The 17,707-nt window shown below is 42.2% G+C and overlaps 1 protein-coding gene across 5 annotated transcripts in view; it reads left to right on the top strand.

Moving 5' to 3' along the window:
* epha8 (eph receptor A8) overlaps positions 1-17,707 on the top strand; it is a 138,284-nt gene that overhangs the window by 60,607 nt on the left and 59,970 nt on the right. For all 5 annotated transcript variants that reach the window (XM_074635785.1, XM_074635609.1, XM_074635869.1 and 2 more), the window contains exons 3-6: positions 6,110-6,163; positions 8,523-8,666; positions 8,747-8,896; positions 14,488-14,803. In XM_074635785.1, the coding sequence (XP_074491886.1) occupies positions 6,110-6,163; positions 8,523-8,666; positions 8,747-8,896; positions 14,488-14,803 (664 nt within the window). The remainder of the gene's footprint in view (positions 1-6,109; positions 6,164-8,522; positions 8,667-8,746; positions 8,897-14,487; positions 14,804-17,707) is intronic.

Here is a 17,707-nt window from a genome sequence, read left to right as displayed (position 1 = left end):
AAGGACGGTTTCAATTTAGCTGATAAAGATGAGAGGATGAGGAAGGGAGGGATGGGTGAGATGGGTGAGACTTCCTACATCTTAATTATCCCAGTGGTTTTTGGCTGGTGGCGCCTTAGGGGAGTGTGTATGTGTGTGTGTGTGTGTGTGTGTGTGTGTGTGTGTGTGTGTGTGTGTGTGTGTGTGTGTGTGTGTGTTGGGGGGGAGTCTGAGGAGAGGAGTTGGAGGGCTTCCATGCAAAGCCCAGTCGTCTTATCCGAGGCCGAGTTCAGCTGGGCACGGCCCAAAGCTTCGCGGGGTTGACACTTTCCCTTTCAATTACTCCGCCACTCGCACAAGGATCCACAGCCCAGGAGGATCATGGGTAACACCCGGGGTTAAACACACATCTTCATTTATACATGCATACAAATTGGCTATGTTTACACTTATACACAAAATAATCAGTGCAGCATATTGTTGAAGGTTGTGTCCATGATTCAAGAGAGCACCAGTTCTGGATGTGATGATGAATACACCCAGCACACCGTAGCCTGTAATCCTCGCTACCGCTCATCTGAAGGACGGAGAATTGCTTTTTCTCTCGATGGAGGACGAGGAGGAAGTCATATAGTTTGGCACTGAGTGAGTCACCGGTTCTGTTTACACCCACACAGATATTTCTTTTTCATTATTTTTTTATTTTATTAAATGAGTACCGTTCTCATTTCCTGCAGCGGCCTGCTTTACATTAACACACAGGGCTGCTACTACACTTTTTGGCGCCCTAAGTAAAAAGCAGCATTTGGGTCCCCCCTCCACATTTTAAAACGGCATCTTTGCTTTCTTAAAAGGGGGTGCTAGTAGTATAGTATACTGCACTTCCATACATTTTGGGACTTGCAAGAGATTAATACAAAAAGAGTGGTCAAAATTCACAATTTTAAATCCATAAATCCTTAAACCCAAACTGAGATTACCCTGATGACATCATCAGGGTTCTTTTCATCAGACTTTAAGGAATACTTAACCCACACAATTACCATTTGTATATCATTAATTCACCCCCGTGTAACCTTGAATTTGTGAGGAAGACTTTGTTTTTCTTGCATGCCTCCACCGTGAACGAAGAATAAAAAAAAACAACAGAAAAGTCTTGATGAATTTATTTATTTATTTAATGCAAAGTCCTCGAGCCAGGCGGTTGCCTCCTGGTCTGCTGTATGGAGGGTGACTAACCCTCCTTTTAGACTGTGGAGCGGGCACTCTTCAATGATGTGTTCCATTGTTTGCACCTCTCCACAAGCACACAATGGGCTTGGGCTGCTGGCCCATTTGTGAAGGCTGGCCAAGCCGGGGGGGGGCCATGTCCGGACCTGAATCTATTGAGGGTTGACCACTGTATCCTTGGCAGGTTGGTGCCGGGGACCTGTTGGGTGGGGTCTGACACCAGATGTTTGTTTGGGACATCATCGGGCTGATTGGGTGGTGAAGTCAGCCGGTGGGGTATTCTTCCCAATCGGTCGTCTAGATGGAAGACGGGCAGTGGGTGGGTTGAAGATGTCTGCATGAATCGGTAGATGGGGAGAGTGAACTGAAGTAAATAGAGGTTATTTTTAACAACAGCAAAATAATATCAAAACATTCGTTTACACACAACTGGTGCAGTATAATCCAAGTCTCATTTATCCAGTCGTATGCTCACTACTTCCCAAACACATGCATCTTCGCTAAAACCTTACCATTTAAAACACTTCCTCATAAACAGTCTCACGCTTGCGCGCTACTTCTCCGGACTTGTACAAAGTGTTTTAAATAGCATTTGATATTTGATAAACAAATGGTCATCCTGTGGGTAAAGAAAGCTCCTCCAGAGACACAGAAGACATTAGAAGATGTAAGAGCGTGGTTGTGCTCTAATTTATTAACTCTCTCTCATCCTCCACCTCCCAATTATCCTGAACGTTGGTGAGGGAGGTGTAGTTGATGTTTATTTATGGTAGTTACATTATTACCGTTGTTACTGTTGTTACGCTACGTTGTTGTTGTTACGCTACGTTGTTGTTACGCTACGTTGTTGTTACGCTACGTTGTTACGCTATGTTGTTACGCTACGTTGTTGAGCTATTTCTACACAAACCGAGACATTATTTCTGACTTTAACCAACTAGTTTTGTTGCCTAAACCTAACCAACTGTTTCACAACGTTAATCACACGGCATTGTGTGTATCTGCAGGCGTGATATGAGGCTGATATGTCAACGTTCAACGTATCCTGTCGTTTTGCAGAAACGTACAATGCCAACATTTTTTCTGGCGACTGGGTTGTCCATGCTCGCTAAACCATGGCCACTTTTGAGCGATCCAATTGATTGATAAAACTCTGGGAACCTTACCCGTCCATGTGCATTTTACTTGGAAATACACCACATTAGCTAAAGACGCTTTAACTGCAATTGTTGTAAATATTTTCAGATGTGTGTATAATTTCACTTTAGATGTCCTGCTCAGACTTGAACATTGGGAGGTTATGGAAGGAAAGTTTGGGCCCCGTGAAAGGGGCCTAGTTGGTTTCCTCCTCGGTCTATGCCGCGGTCCTGCCCTGTTTACACGGTTACATTCACCCAGTTCAGCCAGTCTAGAGGTCAGTGTCTTACATCAATGGACCCTTTTATCTATAAATCTCAGTTTCTTTTGGTAACTGATATCCTACTGTTCTATCCGTATGAATGGCCACTCCTCGCCGTATGTCACATGCAAATATCCTGTTTCAACAGCAGTAGAGAAGGAAGAGAGCTGCTCTCATTCCCCTGGAGTTTGGGTTAAGCTGTTTGCATGAACTTTTGACACCCTGCAATAGAGTCTCCGTGTTACCATGAATAAACCAGTTGACATCACATCCTTATTTCCTCAATGACTGAACCGTGGTGGGTTACTTCTAATACAGGAGCACGTAGGGATGATATTTTACCCCTGACATCAATGTACCATGTAACTGTGCAACTGGATTTGCGCTGACAATGAAAACCATAAGTAGAAGGTGTGAAGTGTTTCTGTGCAGCAGTAAGATGTTGAGATGTAAACAAACACAAACACAAGACTTTCAACCAGGAGACCGCTGTTCGGGTCCCGTGTGAAACTAAAACTTATCATGTCAGTCTTTAGTCACGTGACTCATCGGTATCGTCAGCCCCATGAGTCCCGTAAGTCGCTAATCAGTGATGTTAATGTCAACCACGACCATTTCCTAACCCTAACTAAGTGGCTGTGTTGCCTAAACCTAAGTTCCTGTGAAAACAGAAGTTTATTTTGAAAGGGCACTATGAATGTAACGAGCGTATATTGACAAGCCGTCCCTGGTTCGTCCAAAAGTAACCCAAAAGGGGTAACCAGTGCGTCGGTCTCCGATGCCGAGAGACACTGACCAAGTGGTGGTATTTGAGTGGGAGTGAGAATGTGTTGTCATATAAAGTATTGAACAATTTAAAGATTCAACATGATGATGTGCTAGATGAAAAAACAAATGTCACAATTCATCATCAATTCGCCACATCTGTGGGCCGGTGAACCGCAAAAAACGTTTCTACATGTCCATCCAGCTCGTCTGTTTACCTCTACCTCTTACTTTGCCTGTCATTCGGGGTGTACATCTGTGACAGGAACGCTCTGCTGTGGCTGCAATCACACCCGTCTCCATGAGACTGAAGAAGTTAAGTTACCGTAGTTAACTTGTGCTTACATCATAGGCTACGCTGTAGCCTACTCCGTCGATACTGTTGCAGCTGTAAAACAGTGGCTAAATCGTTTTGAGCGTTACAACCCCCACAAAATGACCCATTTCACTATCAGAATCTGATCAGTTCAGTCCGATAACATTTGGTAAGAGCGCTAAACCAGACGTTAGCTGGTTTGGCCAGCGGAAGTCTCTGATGTGCATGCTCTGCCAATAGCATTAGCAATAGCAAAAATTGGCAATTTTTTTAATCATTAATTTTTCTGTGGTGTGACAAACTCAGAGCACATATTTACTTTTGCTTTACCAGGACTTTAAGTGTGACTAAAGACAGTCAGATTGACTGATTTGACTGTTTATCCAAGACCTCACAATAGACCCATTTTTGTCTTTTTTAGGGGGGTACTGGGGACTTTATGGGGAGGTAGCAGGTCAGCAATATATGTCACATAGAAGTGGTGCACATCATCTGAAGCTTAGGGACCCCAGTATGCAAAAATAGTCAATGCTAGTTTTTCCTCGCCAAAATTCAGCTTTGCAACTTTGGAGCGTTATTTACCCTCCTTCCCAACAAGCATGACATGGTTGGTACCAATGGATTCGTTGGGTTTTCTTGTTTCATGATATCTGTACCTCTACTCTAGCTCTAAATCGGAACCTGCTACAGCCTCTGAAAGACAGCAAAGTTGGTCGGGGCCGCGTGTCTCAGGGGGTTAAAGTGACAACTCAAATGCATGCATAAATTCCTTGTTTATGTTTGTACTGTCTGGAGCAAAAATGGTCTGACTGGCATGTTGAGTGGGGCTGGGAGATGTACATGGAAAGAAGATTATTTTCAATCATCTCGGCCTACACTGCCAACGTGTGCCTGTGTACATACCCCACTGATGCATTCAAACAAATCTGAATTTGAATGTAATCTTCCCGTGCATCCCACTACATGAAATCTGGGCATTTCCTGGGCTCCTCATCTGTAGATAGAGGCCCTCTGGGAGCACAGCTTATATCTCCTCACAATACACTCGGAGGGGGAGCGCAGCAGACGGCTTCCTGTGATTGAGTTTCCTCCGGGTGCTAGATGTACAGCAGTATAGGTGCAGAGAGGTGTAACGCACATTAACACATTTAGAAATACCAACACATTTCACTTACGGTTCCTCCTCGTAATTCTATTATTGGCCGCTGGCGGCATTCAGTAAACAATGTAAATCTAATCACATACATGAGGGGCTTCTCATTAAAGGAAAATGTGTCCCGTTGGAATTACATTAAGCGAATTCCTACATGCTGAAATGTAGAACACATGATTGCGTGTGTTAACCCTTGCTCGCCCGAACAGAATGCATCAGCATATCTAAAACCACCATTAATCCCAGTTTAACGATGTTTATTGAGATGATCAAATTATGCTTTTAGTCAAAGAATATGAGAAAGTGAATGAGATGATGGATCTTTAACCTCGTGCAAAAATACAGTCTCTACAGTTCGTTTTGATTGTCAAAGTGTGCGTCATCCTCTGAGTGGGGATTTGTCTGCTCTGAGGTTGTCAAAATTAGATTCGCTCATGTATAACTAAAATCATAAAAACACACTAACTGGATAATTTATGCAAAAGTCTGTATATAAAACTATTTTAAAAAAGTGTATATTTTGCTACTTAATAGCAAAATCTAAAGAAATATTCTGCTTCAATCCATATTTGTTGGCGTTTAGCCATTCAAAAACAACATTTCCACTTTGGTCAAAAACCTATTTGCTATATTTCAGCTTATATATATAGCTTACTATAACAAAAAACAATCTATTTTGGCTCTAACACTATTATAGTAAATTAATTTAGTCGGTACAAAAAAAAGGATCATATTATGTATTTGTATCTGCATTCACTTGGCGAATCCGTCAAGACGTCATCATTTAATATTGACGAAACTGACGAGTTCTGTTCATTAAAGACAGTTGATTTAATAAAAAAAGACTAATTTAATTCACTAAATCACTTTATTCAAATTGAGGATTTTGTTTTGAGGATTTATAATTTTTTTAGGGTGATGACGTCGGGGGGTGGGGTTGGGGGGCCTCAGCTTTTCTTAGATACAGGTAGGGGGGGGGCTTTAAGTAAAATAGATCGGGAACCGCCGTCATACCATACACCTGCCACACTAGCATGACCGCTGCCTGTGTGACAAGACTCATCACGTTTCATTTGAAGTCAGAGCTAATAATAATCTTCCGATGTGGTTAGGGAGGCACGTAGGCAGACGGTCATGTGGGAAATTTAGACAGCGGCGGAGTGATTTGCTGAATATGAATCTGAAAAACGTTGAGATGTGTGAACATGTGACTGACCCAAGAATGCTTCCCTCTCTCTCTCTCTTTTTTCCTTTTCTCTCTGCACAGTGGGACGCCATTAATGAGATGGACGAGTACTTCAGCCCTATCCACACGTACCAGGTGTGTAATGTTCTCAGTGTTTTATTAAAGTTAATTATTACAAGAACATCAGTGGAATATATCACTTTGATCTCTCAGGGAAACTGTTCTCAGTGTACATTAAGTTTGATTTTAAAACAAACTGGATAATTAATCACCAGCTTTTATATTTGTTAGATTATATGGTAATACTTTTCATTAAATAAAGATTATACAACAATTCCTGCTGGTGTACTAAAGTTGAGATAACTTACTTAGTCATTTTTCAAGGTTGTACTTCAGTATTAAGAAGGTGGTTTTGTTTCAGTACATAGTTCAGTATAAATATGTCACATACAGTAGCCAGAGTTCAAGTACCCCACCTAACCCCAGGATATATTGACCAGACACCAAAAAATAATGTCCCTGACACTTGTTTATTCAGAACTTAGTGTTAAATCATATTGTCTATAATAAAAATGAAATTATTAGTTGATTAATAGATGAGTTGATAGCAACAATTTTGATAAAAGCCGGTAGTTCAGCTTCCTAAAAATGACTATTTGCTGGTGTTCTCAGTGTAGTAAATTTAATACATATTTAATACTTATATATATATATTATATATGATATTTGGACTGTTGGTTGGACAAATTAAATTAAATTTGAATTTAAAAGTAAGTTGAAGACTTCACCTTGGGCTCTGGATATTTGTAATGGGCATTTATTTATTTATTTTTTACTATTTTCTGACATATAGACTCAAGGCCTCATTAAAGTACTATTAAAGGCCCAGAGGCTACGACTTTTTCAAGGCCCTCCTTCCAAGCACCATCACGACTCAACTATGTCCCCCGTCCAACCTGCACAAATATCAGCCACGCTTAATGTGCATACAATAATGCATCAATAATGTACGATACAGAAATTGTGTCACCAAAAGGTAGCCTTCCTTTTGACGTTACGCATGGCAAAGTCCTTGGTTAGAGCAACAGTGTTTATGGAACAAATGGTTAATTGGTAGATTAATCAGCAGATGAATTGATAATGAAAAGAACATTTTGTTGCAGCCCTATAGTCTCTGACTTTTATTTCCTAATATGAAGATCTAAATGCAGTTTCAAAGTGTTCTCCAATAACACTCTGGTGGGGGAAACACATGATTAATGATGATTTAGCAATTAATTTAAAAGTGGTTCAATTGAAATGATGAGTCACATAAGAAAAATACAAGAATCAGCCTATAAAATATCCAAGTGGTGGTTTTTAATCGTAGAACAAACTCAAGTTGCTAAAACCAGAAAAGCCCCCCAAAAATAAAAAATACAGCGGACATGACTTCAGTGTTGTCAGTGTTGGTAAATGCAGCCATCCAAATAGAAGGACAGGACATGCTACTTGTGTGTTTCTAAACATTTAAACCAGTGTTAGAGTTCATTCTGGAGCATTCAACCATCAACAAGTAACTTCAACGTTAACTGAAGATATTACCATGATTTTAATAATCCAACCTGTCAGTGTCTACCACCTACACTGATTTTTACATTGTGTGAGACTTAGCTGAGTTTGGTTAAAAAATGTATGAAATGGCGTTACGGCACAAAGCAGGAAACACTTTATGATTTGTGAATAACACCTTTCCATCAGTATACCATTCTGAGTGCAGGTTCATCTTCACGTCAGCTCAGGCTTCCTCAGCTGAATACCTATTAGCTGTAGTGAAGCAACCCGCTCGTCAGAATTATTTTTGGCATTGTACGTTTCTATAAACCACGGGATACGTTCAATTCTGACCATGTTTTGTGTTCAAATAATAATTTAATAACGTAACGTAACAACCATAACTTTGCAGACTGTAAAGTCAGTGTTTACTTTTGATTTGGTTTATTTTTTGGGACACAAACAGCGGTGTCCTGGGTGAAAGTCCTGTGTTTGTTTGACCCATCCACCACCTGTCCCACCTGCCTTTTGTGGACTTTCTCGATTTTAAACTCATTATTATAACACGTAACTTTCAATAACGGCCGCTCCATATATTATGTATATATATTTCTTATTTGCTTTGTGCGTGGCTCATTGTAATAGTCCCTTGCTCTGCCCAAATGCAAACATGCCCACAATCAAAAAACAATGTCCACATTCAACATATCCGTGGTTTGAAGAAACGTAAAATGCCAACACTTTTTCCTGGTGACTTGGTTGACTGGGCTGTGTGAAGACCAGCGGCTCTGCTCTTCAAGAGAAATAGATCACCACACAGGAGTAGGAGCAAAGGACATCTTTCAAAAACAAGAAAGAGGAAAGCATCAGTCCCACTTCGCTCCTTTAAAGACTGTAATGTTTGTTTTTATTGATGTATGTTGCTGCTAGAGTTGCTGACCATGACACCTACTCTGTACAGGTCTGTAATGTGATGAGCCCCAGCCAGAACAACTGGCTGAGGACGGGCTGGCTCCCTCGAGACGGAGCGAGGAGGATCTACATCGAGGTCAAGTTCACCCTGAGAGACTGCAACAGCATGCCTGGAGTACTAGGCACCTGCAAGGTACTAAGAGTAAACTGGGTAATAATGTTCTACTCATTGAACACACATACGGTACTCACACTACCTGGTTTATTCCACAGGAAACCTTCAACCTGTACTACTACGAGTCCGACAGGGCAGTGGGCTCGGCCGTACGGGAGAACCAGTTCATTAAGATCGACACCATCGCTGCTGACGAGAGCTTCACAGGGGTGGACCTGGGAGTCCGCAGACTTAAACTCAACACTGAGGTATGAGCAACAACGCTAAACAACAACAGCACGCATACTGATTGATACAACAGGTACAATGTCAGTCCGGGCTCTTTGAAGCAACGTCTCACTTTGGATTGTAAGCGTATTCAGATTCTCAGCACGTACACCTCCGCAGGAGTTCAAGACAATGCTGGAAACATCCAGAGCCCCGCAGAGCCCCGGAGAGCCTCCTCCGGTCTCGTCACTCAGGCTGTTTAGAGCTCCGTTCTGTTAAAGAAAACAAACAGCAGGGCTCACTTCAGTATCATGGGAAATACTTTGATATTGATAACTGCTTCAAATTTGATACTGGATGGTGGAGCTGTGCTCTTTTATTGATACCTTACATTGTTACCAAGATGAAGATCTGAAAGACGTGGTGTAATTCACTGTCTTTACATTTGCTGCACATTAATCCTGAGGTATAGAAAACAAACAAACTTCAATTAGGTTGTGGTTTTGTTGGTACAGGGGCTTTGCGGTTGACTTTTTAATCTTTTCCTTTATTAATCTGCCACAAAAGGCTGTCAGATATACGACTTCACAGTGGCTGCGGTCATGTTTTCTCTCGGATTACAGTCACAGTTTGAAACATATGGTTATCGTTGTAAATTGAAACAAAACAAAACAAAAATGCAACAAAACCACTTGGTCAGGTTTAGTCAAACATCATAGCATAGTAGCATCGCCTCAGGAGCTCAGTCTAAACCCCCATCCCCCATCCCCTCGGGGCTCGTTCCAAGGCAACGCCCCCCCCCCCTACACACACACATGCACATGCATGAGCACCGCCGCATCGTAACTACTTCACAGACACAGAGCGGAGAGAGGACCTCAACTCAACAACGCTACCTCATGACAAGTAATCGCGGCAGTGCTACTGTAGGGCTGAGTTTTCTCTTCCATTCTCCAGGAAACGTGCGGCGGCGACACGCTTTGAGTTCAGGCTGGTGCACGCCAAGGGTAGAGTACGAGCAGGGAGGCAGGGAGGCATCTGATTGGTTCTTTCAGAGCGGACCGCGAGGCAGTGATTGGTAGACGTTTTTACAGGATTACAGCAGCTACAGATGACGGCTCTTTTCCGGTCCTTTTTCAGAGCTCATCAGTAATGGATCGCTGTCGGGGTGTAAAGACCATTTCAACCAATATAACAAATAGTGTCTACTGGAGAACATCGTCAACCCTGCCTTTAAGCTACGAACGTAACTTAAAATAAGTTGTTTACTTTTGGCCTCACACGGGGCACCAACATGCAGTCTCCTGAGTGAAAGGCCCGTGTTTATTTGACCCGTCCATCCAATGGCACTGTCCATAACAATGACAACTGTTGATCGTGGTTATACAACATTGATTTCATTTTTGACATTCAAATGATAAAAGGCAACAAAATCATCTCCATTATAGCCCAGAAAGATCTGCAAAAGTCCTAATTAGCTGTCTAATTAACACACAGTTTTTATGTATCAGGAGCTTGACAGTGAAAAATCGAATCAATCCATCAAATCTGTTTGCAAACAAAGCTTGATCAGTAGTAATGTTGTTTCAGCATGCAGCATGTGCTCCAGGTTAATACGCCTTACCGTCTGTAAAAAAAAAGATGTCCTTTACTTATATTTTCATACGCTTCCACTCCAAACTTTTTAAATAATGTTTTGAATCAGTTCCTGTGTGTTAACAAGATAATCAAGTGTGATATGAGATGAAAAACAAGCCTATAAAAATGTGAAAACATCCATGTTTCCAGGTTGTTGTTGGAAGCGAGGCAGTTGATTAATGACTGCTGCCAAAGCACAACACCAAACACCAGTCCAGAGATTAAATTAAGGCTGCGTTCACACTGTTCCACCTGTTTTGTTCGGAAACCTCTGCGGCAAACCGCTGTTTGAGCTCTTAGTATGAAAAGAGTGAGAAAACCTTTCAAACTCTAGGAAGTTGTCTAGAAAAGGGAAGCACACATGCCGCGTCCAAAACCCGTTTTTTCTTTCCAATGTGCCTGGGAGGTTGCGCTCATGCCGTGCCTTCCGACGATGATGAAGCTGCGGTAATTTAGCAGTAAAAGTCTCACTGACTAAACTAAACACAGTCAAAAAAAAGATAAATGGATTTCCAGCACCGTTAATCCCTCACAGTAACTTTCTGCTTCATTTCTCTGTCAGTTTGTCTGACCTTTCAACCGGTTGTTGTGCCGTCCTCCGACAGAAAGGGTAAAGCCGGTAAAACAGTCTGCCGTTGTTCCTCGTCGCATGACATGTGATGCGCACTGCAGCGTTCCTGTTACAACCCTGTAAATGTCGAGGGATAAATGAAGCAACGAGACTGCCGATGTATTGAGGCAAACACTACCGTGTATTGTTTAGCGTAGGGTGTTAGCAAAAAGCAACAGAGAAAGGAGTTAAAGGTCTCATATTATGCTCATTTCCAGGTTCATAGATGTATTTTAATGTTGCACTAGAACATGTTTACATGCTGCAATGTTCAAAAAACCCTTTATTCTTCTCATACTGCAGCCTGAGTCTGCCTGCCTCAGAGCCTAATTCAGCCTCTGTCTGAAAACCCCTGATTCACAGCCTGTCTCCTCCCACTCTGCTCTGATTGGTCAGCGTTTTCTGTCAATCAAACGTCCTCAACAACACAGCGTCACTATCTCCCCCTCCCTCCCGGAGAAGCTCTGGAGAGAGAGGAGCTAGAATAAAGTTTATAAACCACTTTAAAGTTTATAAACCAGAAACTTCACCCAGCGCACGTGATCGGAGGAATCTGATCAGAAATCGGCGACAAATGATGAACATCTGCGGTCCAGATTCCAGGTTCTCCTGACGGTTTCTCTCAGGTAAATAATGCTATTTATAGCTCTGTTAGTTAGCTCAGTGTTTACCTCATGCATCAACTCTGTAAACCGTAAACATACACTCTGTTTTACGTCTGTCTTTACAGATCCATCTGTGAGAAATGACCGACAGAATCATCCCAGAGGAGAGCAGACAGCTGAGAGCAGATAGCTGAGAGCAGACAGCTGAGAGCAGACAGCTGAGAGCAGATAGCTGTGAGCAGACAGCTGAGAGCAGACAGCTGAGAGCAGATAGCTGTGAGCAGATAGCTGAGAGCAGACGGCTGAGAGCAGACGGCTGTGAGCAGATAGCTGTGAGCAGAGAGCTGTGAGCAGAGAGCTGAGAGCAGATGGGAGATACAGAGCTAACCCGTTAGCATGTAGCTACATGCTAACGGGTTAGCTACATGCTACCGCTATGACACAGCGACCATCAGGGTGGAAAATAGAAGATGTGAAACAGTAGTCAGTTCATTATTTCTGCTAAAAGATAAATGTATGGAAGATCAGAGTAATGGTATATTATTTACAGTAGTAGCTGTCTCTGTGTTACCATGACTACAGACCACCGGAGCTTAGCTTACCATAGTTTACCAGAGCTGAAGACTTTCTCCTGTACCATGTTAACATAACTAACTAACAGGTGAGATGATTACAAATGCTGTGAATAATTAATATTGTCATCTGTCAACTCAAATAAAGTTTGACTGTGAAACAGAAATGTGTTGTGTTGCTTACAAGTCACTATTTACTACCTGTACTCTGCTACATGCATGACATCAAATATATATAATATATAAATATCATCTGTTTAAACAGTGTAATTACATAAAGCCTTTGTGAAAGAACATGTTATATTTAGATGATGGGAGTACATGAAGCCTGTTCTGCTGGTTCTTGCAGACTAACAGTAGGAGCTACTTTGCTCAAGTTCGGTTGAGGAGGAGAGACAGTGACGCGCTGTGGGGCGGGGTCAGCTACTGAAGGTTCTGCTCTGGTTCGACCAGGAAACCCTCACGTGGCTTGCATTCTCTAATGACGTCAGAAGAGAAGGAAAAAAAGCAAAGTGATTTTCTACACCCATTTCCGGACAAACGGAGCAGGAGAAAAAGAGAGAGGATGGTCTTTTATGATACTATGGTGACTTGTAGACACACTGGGGACAGATATTGATGTTTAAAAGACATGGAAAAGTGCATTTTGCATAATAGGTGACCTTTAAGAGAGAGGCGTGGAACAAAGGAAGGGTTACTGGTGCGGCCAAACCATAAAACAAACAAATTCAAACACGCTTCCTAACCAAGCAAAGAAACCTCCTACTTACCCGCAGCCAACAACAGCCAAAAAGAAACGAAAACAAAAGCCTACCTGACTGCACTATATCTTACCTTTATGAAAAAAAAATACATTAAGGCAGCCACCATAACTAACTGGTGTGGAAATAGACATTGAAAACACTACTTGTGGTGCACACTTATTGTAAGGAATGTATTTCTAAATAAATTATGCTACTGCCCCAAATTAAACCACTTAACGAGTGTCTCATACACGAGTTAACCTTTAAACCGACACATTAACGAAGTTACTATCAGACAGGTTAACATACAACAGAGAGACAGAGAGGCGGACTGCTCAGATTAAATCACAGCCGCCCTGTCTTTTATCAGGTGAGGCTGCAGATCATGCAGGCTGCTGATTGGTGGCTGGGACCGAAGGCGAGAAAGGGGGGGAGGGGCCAGTTGAAGTTGGGGAAGACTGGGCATAAACACAGGTGGGACGGTCCGGAGGCCTGAGTTGAACTATTTTTATCTTGGGGCGCAGCCGTCGTAGCCCGAAAAACAGCTGCTTGGGAACACTTGCGCTCTCATTTTTTGAGCGTCCCTGCAAAGCCTCTAGATTGACAACAAAGGATTTGAGCATGCAAAAGACGCGCCACGTGTGCGGCCCCTAAATCAACAAAATACACGGAGGTCTTATAAATACGCAATATGTTCATGTATCCTGTGTACAGTCAAAACAAAGCATTGTCTTGTTGTCATGAATTGTGAGTTGTTCCACCATAGAACATTTAAATCATTTTTAGAGGTTAGAAAAAGTAAATCTATCTAGTATTTCACAACAAAAGGCATCAATTAAAGGCCCTGAAAATCTCCTCCTGAACAATTACGTTGCCATACAACTAAACTTCCTTCTCAATTATGTTTTGAGGAACTTATTTTTTCTCCCGGAATACAGTCGCAGTTTTAAACACGTGGTTAACATGAACTGAAAGAAAGCAAAACAAAAATGCAACAAAACTACTTGGTTAGGTTCAGTAAAAGATTAGTAAAAAATTTAGTAAGAATGTGACATTAAAATAAGTCGTTGACCTGGTTTTACGCGGACACGAACAGCGCTCTACATCCATCCACCCTGACAAGCAGACTTCCGCGGACTGCGATTGGAAATGTTTTTGTGACACGTCAAAAACAATCGTAATCTGGAAAAGAAAATATGTTGCCCTTGAAACACAATTGACAACACAGCTGCAGCCGCTAGTGTTTTCTTTCATTATTCTTGTCAAAAAGACCATAACCACATCCAGCTTGATGCTGCTCCAGACACAGTAAATAGTGTACACCCCCTAAACAAACGGAAACCTGAGCACACACACTCTTGTTAATGATCTATTTTATTTTGTATTTGTTGTCATTGTTTAAACTCTCATGATGACCTGAAGTGTGTGAGATGGAAGTGTCAAACTGAATCCCCTCTCTTCCAGGTGCGAGGCGTGGGCCCTCTGAGCAGACGAGGCTTCTACCTGGCCTTCCAGGACATCGGCGCCTGCATCGCCCTCACCTCCGTGCGGGTGTACTACAAACGCTGCGTGGGCGTGAGCCGCAACCTGGCCGTGTTCACCGACGTGGTGACGGGCGCCGACTCGTCCTCTCTGGTGGAGGTCAGGGGTCAGTGTGTGGACCACGCGGAGGAAAGGGACACGCCCAAGATGTACTGCAGCGCCGAGGGGGAGTGGCTGGTGCCCATCGGGAGGTGTGTGTGCTCCGCCGGGTTCGAGGAACACACAGACTCCTGTGTGGGTGAGTAGACTCAGCGTGCTTTCATATACCTAACCTGTTTGGTGCTGGTAAAACGGACTCTGGTGTGTTCGCTGGTTTGGTTTGTCATTCTAACTGGTGCAGAACAAAGGGCCAAACTAGAGCTTTGATTCTCTGCACAAACCCTGTTGTGCCCGACCGGCCGGGTTCGGGCCGAGCCAGGTTTTAATTTCTCCCCCCTGGCTTGAATTGGGTCGGGATTGGATTTTTTTTTTGATTTTTTTAATACAGAATTTAAAATCTATTTAATGTCATGAATAATGTTTTAGCAATGGCAAAAGAACGTTTTTGGGCGGTGCTGAAATGTTTTAGTGTTAACCAAATTAATAATTTTCTCCGATTTAGAGACCCAACCTGCCTGGACGTAAAACGTGTTTTGTCGCGTAATCCGTTTGTTTTTGACGTATCACAAATAAGTTTGTAATGATAGTCCACGGAAGTCAGCGTAGGGAGGAGGTGGACGGGTCAACCAGACACAGGACCTTTAACCAGGAGACCGCTGTTGGTGTCCCGTGTGAAACTAGAAGTCAACGTTCACATGTTTTTAATTTTTTTTTAAAGATTATTTTTTTGAACTTTTATGCCTTTTTATTGAGAGTGACAGAAATAGTACTGAAAGAGGGAGAGAGAGAGAGAGAGAGAGAGAGAGGGGGGTTGAGATGCAGCAAAGGGTCACAGGTTGGATTGGAACCCCTGGCCGCTGCGGTAGCTTTGATACATGTGGTGCCCGATCTACCAGGTGAGCTACAGCTCAGCTTTAATCTACAGTCGTAGTTTAATAACGTAACGAACACAGTCAAACAATGATGTTGTTGTTTTTTTTGCTAAACCTATCCCAGTAGTTTTGTTGCGTTTTGTTTCAATTTCCAGACGTTAACCAGGAGTTTAGCCTCGCTGTGTGGAAGTGACTGGGATCATACTTTGATGTGTAAAGGCCTCAGGCCTGACTTTAACATTGTTTCATAACTTTTCTAAAACCAAATGTAGCAAATAATTAAATAGATTTAAATTCATTGAATTTTTATTTACTATTAAAATAATAAATCATGTACCAGCAACTTGGTAAAAAATCTTCACAAGGAGAAACAAAATTCTAAATTCCAGTATATAATGTATATAGTATATAAACATAGAATTGAATTGAATAGATCGGCCCCATTGTCACCAATACGCGATCTAGCTATTAGAGTCAGTATCAGCCTGATATCCGATATCAGTATCGGTACCGGTGCATCCCTAGTTTAAAACTGCGGCCGTAATCCAGGAGAAAATGTAATTGAGAATGCAGTTTAGTTGTATGTGAACGTTATTTTGTAGGAGACAGCTGGTTCAGAGAGCTGCACATTTCAGAATAATGCATTTGTATTAATTATACCCCTAGTTAACACAGTCACGTAAAAAACTCATTTACGAAATTCAATCAAGAGACGACCTGAGAGGCATGAAGGAGAGACACCAGAACTGTCCTGTGACTGACTTCATATCTACACCTCTCGGTTGTAAACAGCCCGTGTGAACACGTACCGGTCCAGAAGTAAAGGGCCAGAAGTGAATCCATCTTGTCTTTGGTCCAGACCAACAGAACTGAATCTATTCTGCTGAGGACCCCTTTTGGTTCGATTAAAAACTCTAACACCGTCTTCTATACTTAGAAAAAATAATTTTCTCAACAAAACCATGTACAGTAAGCATCCGAGTTGTCCCGTTTCTATAACTCTCCTCTGAGCTCAGAGCATCAGCACAAATGTGTCTCCAGAATGTAAAAGAGCCCCTCGAAGCAACACATGCATTTGGAAAAGGTTCTAACCTTTTCTAGTGAATCAAAAAGTCTGTTTGAAGTTCAGGCTGCAAAAAAAAGTTCAAGGTCTGGTCAAAAGCTTGTCTGAGGTCTGACGCTTCTCTCAAGTAGGTAAATACTGAGAAAGAGAGTCTCTCTCTCACTCAGCCTCTCATAATGAAGAATCAGTTTGAGATGCAAAACATTCTTGATCCTCTTTTTTCTTTTTTTGAAAACACATTGTGTTTGTTTTTGTCTTTTTTGATTATCATTGGGGGGTTTTGATTGGTTCGACCTCGTGTGGAGACCCGTGCATATTTCAGGTTGCCATGGGTTACAGTAATTAAAACCTATTAATCACAGAGCGATGGATAATTAAACGCTAAAAGCAGTTTGTCAGCTAAACGAGCCGAACGAGACACGCAACGCTGGTTCGCTTGCACACCCCCATCCTCTTCCCCCCTCTTCGTCCTCCCAACACACACACATACACACACACACACACACACACACACACACGCTCACAAATCTCTGTTGTGTCTCACCAATCTGAGGCCAGTGGCCTCTTGGTTCGACGCAGTGAGAGCTCGTTGTCAAAATGTGTTTAAAAGCTTTGAGTGTGAGTGTGTGTGTGTGTGTGTGTGTGTGTGTGTGTGTGTGTGTGTGTGTGTGTGTGTGTGTGTGTGTGTGAGAGTGTGTGTGTGTGTGTGTCCAGTTCACAGGGCCACTTGCAGACTTTCTATAATTAGTTGCAGCCAATTAGCATCAGCACAGAAATGCAGAACAGAGCCCGTAAAGAAAGCAGAGAAAAGGTTGGAAGGAAAAAACAAAATCACCGCGAGTCACGTTGTGTTTATGGAACTGATTTTAATCCAACACATTGATGTTAGTTATCTAAAGGTTGTAGAGAGATATGATCTTTTTAAAGGGTGAAAAAAAGCATCTGAAAATAGAAATAATTTGCTTTATGATAATCCTCAGCTGGAGGTGATGTTTTTACCTCCGTATTTTATTATTTACCATTACATAACTGCAGCCGGAGCAGAGAGTGGATTTCCTCCAAAGAGCTCTTCAATATATCCTCCGCTGACATCTCGTCTCTTCTGGCA

This window comes from Sebastes fasciatus, chromosome 1 (assembly GCF_043250625.1).
Source record: "Sebastes fasciatus isolate fSebFas1 chromosome 1, fSebFas1.pri, whole genome shotgun sequence".
NCBI lineage: Eukaryota > Metazoa > Chordata > Actinopteri > Perciformes > Sebastidae > Sebastes > Sebastes fasciatus.
This window is presented reverse-complemented; position numbering and strand designations above follow the sequence as displayed.